The 6,228-nt window shown below is 53.1% G+C and overlaps 1 protein-coding gene across 1 annotated transcript in view; it reads left to right on the top strand.

The window, feature by feature from the left end:
- Positions 1-6,228, top strand: part of JADE2 (jade family PHD finger 2) — an 84,620-nt gene that overhangs the window by 59,069 nt on the left and 19,323 nt on the right. The window contains 2 exon segments of the mRNA XM_009646863.2: positions 2,613-2,780; positions 3,317-3,433. Coding sequence (XP_009645158.2) covers positions 2,613-2,780; positions 3,317-3,433 — 285 coding nt within the window.

Below are 6,228 nucleotides of genomic sequence, written 5' to 3'. Positions count from 1 at the left end.
GGACATTTGAAGTTGTTTTCAGGGAGCAGAGTCCAGCCCTAAGCCCGATGCCAGCCTGTAAGCTGCCTGTGATTTCATGGGTGCCCCGATTTACACCCTAAGCCACAAAGTCCAGAGCCACAGCACAGGGTGTTAGGTGGCAGTCATGTTTTTAATTTAACCTTACCTGTGCCTTTGTCAGCCCCACATCCAAAACCTGCTGGGGACGATGCTTTCCTGTGGGGAGCCGGGTGCCGCTCCCCCCCTGCTCCATGCATTTGGGTGGCGGTGGAGGGGAGCTGGGGTCCCCGGGGGACGTGGCCGGAGCGATGCCTCAGCCCTCCCGCATCCCAGCGGGAAGGGGCAGAGGAAGGGTTGTGCTCAGACGCACGTCGGTGGGTTATGGTGCTGGAAGGGATCGTTGTAACCATCTCATCTGCATGGCACAAGCCATGAGGCTTGCTATTAATTAATTCCTACGAAGCGTAGCTTTTAGAAAACACATGCAATCATCGTTTGAAAATTTTCAGCGAGGAGGAATCTTCCCCCCAGCTGCTAAATCGTTGTGGTTCATCACTCTCATGGTGGCAACATCGCACTTCTCTTTAGCATGAGAATGATCTGTCTCCAGCTTCCAGCCACCACGCCGTTGTCCTCTCATTGCCAAATTCCCATTCCCTGCTGGGGGGACACGGCCAAGCCCTCCCTCTGTTACACAGACCACACCAAGCTTTTCCGTGGCTCAGCATCCTCCCCGGTGTTCCGGTGTCCCCTTCTCGGTGACGTTGAGCCCGTGACAGGCGCAGCGATAACAATAGCTGCTCCGCTCCTGCTCAGCATTGCTCGGGCTCCCGGTTCCCGGAGCACATTCCGGCTGGGGCTGGACCGGGGGAGCGTGTTCAGCCGATAACCCACCTCCGTTCCAGAGCCGCTCCTGGTCTGGGACAGAGGCTCCTAGGAGCAGAATTGCACCTTCAGCTGCTCTAAAACCACGAGGAATAAATAACCGAGAGCCAAGACTCTGCTAGGGATGCACACCCGGTCCTAATTCCTGTTTTCCCCTGGATTTTGAGATCAGTCTGCCAGTTTATTCTCCTGGTGGTACATACCAGGCTGATTTTTGTCTGCTGCTAAATCAAATGTTTTATGAAACTCTGTTACAGAAATGATTTATCTGTCAGATTTGGAGCTGCGGTGAAACACACAGTTAAGTCTCTGTGAACCGTGTAGACTCGCAGCAATAACATTACCTCCCGTAATTCCTTGTTATCCCAATAATCTGTTCATGAAGTGGCTTTTTCCCCTTGGAAATCACTATCAGAGTCAGTTTGTGCTTTGGGGCAAGGTAAAGTTGTATTGTAAAGCCTGTTCGTGGCCAGCCAGGGCTGAGGATATGCTTTTCCCACCCTCGCGCGTCTCCGTGTGCCCCCTCCAGCCCCGTCCCCACCGGCAGCACTGTCACTCGCGGTGACGGTGACCTGCAGCACCGGGACCAAAACCTGTTCTTGTTTTGGGTAAACTTCAGCAAGCGGGGCTGACAAATGCCTGGGCTCGGTTTACAGCCAGCAGCGACGGGCGTCCCTATCGGCGCTGCCCCCTTGCCCTTTGAGGGACGTCAGAGCAGCCAGATCCCGAATTAATTGCATCACCTTGCTTAAAATAGTGACACAGCCCCGCGCCGGCGCCCAAGGCAGTTGTCTGCCACTCTCTGAAAACCCTTTAAGTGTGAGTTATCAGGACCTGTTGGTTAAAAACTGCCTAGTTTTAGCACTAGCGGCTTAATACAGTTGTAAGTTAGGGCCGAAGCGGAAAGCATTTTATCATCATCATTATGTGATAGAGCTTATCGCTTGGCTCTTCCCCAAGCACGGAGGAGAAATATTTATGAAGCACTTTGGCATGGCTGCCTCGGGCACTATCGCGGCTGGGCAGGGAGCTCCGTGGGCGACCCAGGTCCTTTAGTGCTTGCTCTCTTGGCCGTAGACTTGTCCTTGCCTCCTTTAGATTTATCATGCTTGATGGTTCCTCCCTTCTCGTTTATATTCATGACTATCAGCTTCCCCTTTTTACCTTCCCGTAGTTATTTTTGCTTCCCCTTCAGGCCGGCTGGGCCTGTAACCAGTGTGGCCATCTTTCTCAATCCTGGGGTTGTGGCTTTTCAGCCCTCAGCTACCTCAGAGGTTTTCTCCGCATGGCATTTCCTACTTCTCCAAGTCGCCGTGGGTCTGATAGCTGGGCAGGAGACGAGCGGGCAGATACCCACACCGCAGAGCTGGGGGCTCTGGTGGAGCAGCCTGGTTGCTTTCCCCCCCGCCCTTCCCCGATCCAGAGCCAGGCGGATGCTTGGCACGATACACAGCACCACCGTGTACTTAGCTTTTAATTAAAAGCCAGGACATATTGGTCTGGCATGAGCGTCCGCATGGAAATAGGGAAGGTAGCAGGGAAGGAAGAGCTTAACCTCGCTGCCACCGATTGCGGGGCTGCTGCACATCTGTGTTGGCTACCGCGATGCCCAGATGCGGTGGGCGATGAGCCAGCGGTAGTGAGGAAGGTGGGAGCGAAGGAGGAGGTGCTGGAGGACGCTCTGCCCGGGCTGCTGGGACTAACCCGCCCTCCTCGTGTCTGCGCAGGCGTGCTACGGCATCCTGAAGGTCCCCATCGGGAGCTGGCTGTGCCGGACCTGCGCCCTCGGCGTTCAGCCAAAGTGTCTGCTGTGCCCGAAGAGAGGGGGAGCGCTGAAGCCCACCCGGAGCGGGACAAAATGGGTCCACGTTAGCTGTGCCTTATGGATACCTGAAGTAAGATGTTTTTCCAACCGCCTCTTCTGACGCGTAGGTGGGCACGGACCTGGCCTCCAGGTCTGAGCCCACGATGTTCGTTAATGGTCTAAATAGCAAATCCAGTTTGGCTCATCAGGCCGTGCCGAGGTCAGAGCCACGATGCCGGTCGGTCACCGGGCTGCGTGTTTAATTAGCAGCCCTGTGGCAGCCCATTAGGAGAGGGCGCAGAGGGGGGTTGCAAGGGTGCAGAGGTGGGGGGCATCCGCGGAACCTGCCCAGGCAGGGTAAAGCTGGTTTCATGTGCCCATCTGAGATACACAGCCACATCCAGATGAGGAATTAGTTCAGAGGAAACACTGGCATAAATTTTTCCTTCCGTTTCATCCAGATTTGTTTCTGGGTTTGGGGGTTTGGGTTTCTTTCCCCCAAATGACAAGTGACCCTGAAAAATAACAAGTAAATCCATCCCTCCTTCAGACTGCCACCGACATCCTCCTGGAGGAAATTTGGGATGGTAACCAGTATTTACAACTTGTCTTCTGTTTTGTGGCCAGGTTAGCATTGGATGTCCTGAAAAAATGGAACCCATTACGAAGATCTCACATATCCCAGCAAGCAGATGGGCTTTGTCCTGCAGCCTTTGCAAGGAGTGCACTGGGACATGTATTCAGGTACGTAACTCGGCACCGAAGAAACTCGGAGCTCCAGGGTTGTGCCTGTAATAGCTGCCGGAGATTCTCGAGCTGTTGGTGGACACGATCTGACCGAGTCTTATTCCTGCTCTGAGTAAACCAGGGAGCACGAGAGCCCATCAGACATCAGCAGACGTTGTTTGCCATCGTTTAACGTATTGAGTGCTAGGAATCTAGATTAACCTTCTTTGCATAGCGCAGAGTTGTTGCTGTAGTGACACTAATTACCAGGACTGCAAATGACCTTGGTTTGAAATCAGGAAACTCCAGCAGAAAGGCTGGGCGTAGCTGCTCAGGAGATACCCAGCCCAGGCATTTCATGAACCGGTGAGGGTTGGCTGGGAAGCCTTTCTGTTGGGGGGATATTGGGAAACCCCGGGATTAGGTAGTGCTCACCAGCCTGCTGGCTAGGAAAATAAGAGTGTTTACTGCATATTACTTTCCCACATTTTCTCCATGCCTAAGCCAACTGCTGCAGACAGCTGATTGCCTCTAAAGGGGGGGTGAGACGTTCTCATTTCCAACCGAAAGCAGGATCACAGAATCACAGAATCGCAAGGGTTGGAAGGGACCTCAGGAGATCATCTAGTCCAACCCTCCTGCTAAAGCAGGCTCTCCTAGAGCATTCTACACAGGACTTCGTCCAGGCGGGCTTTGAATACCTCCAGAGAAGGAGACTCCACAGCCCCCCTGGGCAGCCTGTTCCAGTGCTCCATCACCCTTAGAGTAAAGAAGTTTTTCCTCATATTCAACTGAAACCTCTTATGTTTCAGTTTGCATCCATTGCCCCTAGTCCTGTCGCTGGACACCACTGCAAACAGACTGCTTCCATCCTCGTGAATGCTCTGGGCTTTCCTATTGCAGAAGTGGGACAGAGCTTCCCGGGCCATGATCTCTCTTTTTGGGGAGCAAAGAGCAGAAGCTCCCGTCCAAAATGCAGGACGCTTGGTGTGAGAGCATGTGGGAGGCACCAAATGGTTCCCCTTGCTTACCTTTGCTCGGCCAGTGCAATGTCCCAGCGGTCCCTGGGGACGGGCTGGGGGTTCTGCTGCTTTGCCGTGCCGGCGCCCATTGCTTTCGTTGGCAGAGCAGGTATGGAAGCAGGCTTGGCACGTGGGGGTGGGGATGGAATAGCCATTAAGCTTTGAAAAACTGGGAAGAAGTTTGGGATGTGTCCCAATCCTGAGCGATCAGCCCCTGTACAGCGACGGGAGCTGCACCTGGGAGGTCAGCGCAGGCAGCAGTGACTTACTGGGGACTGGAAGTCGCGGACTGGTTGCAGAAGGGCGGTGGGAATAGGAGGTCTGCAGGCTCCGCTGCGTTTGTGCCACTGCCTTGGCTTTAATACTTTAAAGGGAGCTATTTAAAAGCAATCCCCTTAGCTTGAAATGAAATCTCACAATACTTCTTTAAATCTCCAGCATTGACTCACTTCTTTTTTGATGGCTCTGGGTGGATCTGCTTATTCACCCTGCCAGATGGAGATACTGTGTCATAACAGCAACTGCTTTCAAAGAACGGAAGGGCAGGGAAGGAGGCAAACAGGCTTGGCAGCATCAAAAAGAATTCAGCTTTTCTGAGGCTTCATCCTCTTAGTGCCGGCACGGCACGGGAGCTGTGAGATCCCTGGGACTGAGTGGATTTGCATTAAAGGTCACCTGAGATGGAACAGGAGCTTTATTGTCTCCTGTGCCGGCAGCTCGCCGTTTCCAAGCCTTCACGAGATTGTCACCGGAGCATTTGCCGGGGCCACCCCTAGCACGCTCAGGATGGTTTTGCTTCAAGGAAAAGGGGGAGAAGGGGAGGGGAAAAAAAAAAAAAAAAAAAAAAAAAGCAGGCAGTGCCTTTATTTAAGGATTTATGGGGTAAATCGGCAAGTTCACCTGTGGATAAATAAACACACTCCGTACTCATCAGCGGTACAGAGCTCTCTTTTGAAAGCTTATGTTTATGGAGCATATTTTTGATTAGTGCCTGTTTATACAGGTGTAATCTAACTACCTTTGTCAGCGTTTCGGGTTTATGATCCAGCTCGAAAAGGAGAAGGTTGTTTTCTGTCAAAGCACTGAGCTTTGCTGCGTGGCAGGAGGAATCAGGTGCTCCAGGTTGGGGCAGGTCTGGGGAAGGAAGGGCATTGCTCCCAGGAGGGGCTGGCTCCAAGTGCCTGGTTGGAACTGGGCTTTGCCGAAAAGGGACACAAAATCTGGCTGGCAAGCTGGAGGAGTGGAAGGCTGTCATCCCAGGGGGGAACAGGGGTGCTCGGGGGCAGCACGGCACCTTCAGAAAACACCCACCATGACCACATTTCTGGAGGACAATGTGAGCTACTTTTGCATAGGCACCTCTGTGCATCAGGGTGTTTTTTTCCCCCATCCAAATTTGACCATCAAAAGAGAAACAAACCCAGGGAAGCCTGAGGAAGGGCTCCCCACTGTTCTCCATGCCTCTGACCTTGCTGCTTGGATGTAATTGTGGTGCTTAGGGACAGGGTTTAGTGGTGGGATGGCAGGGTTAGGTTAAAGGTTGGACTCGATCTTAAAGGTCTTTTCCAACCAAAGTGATTCTATGATTCTATAATTGCTTCCCTTGCTTTCCTGGTGCAGAGCCGTGACCCCAGCGTGGCTGCAGTCGAGCCAGAGCTCCCGGACACTGAGCAGGGATGCAGCCCTGGGGGCACCCTTCCCCCACCTCCTCTTAAGGGGAAATCATGACTTCATGGTGGTTCTTGTGGTCAGGCATCAGGAGATGCCAAGAAGAGCTCAGTGTCCAGCAGG

This window comes from Egretta garzetta, unplaced genomic scaffold, assembly GCF_000687185.1.
Source record: "Egretta garzetta isolate BGI_Z169 unplaced genomic scaffold, ASM68718v1 scaffold439, whole genome shotgun sequence".
NCBI lineage: Eukaryota > Metazoa > Chordata > Aves > Pelecaniformes > Ardeidae > Egretta > Egretta garzetta.
Note: the sequence above shows the minus strand (reverse complement) of the source record. Positions and strands in the feature narration are given on the sequence as shown.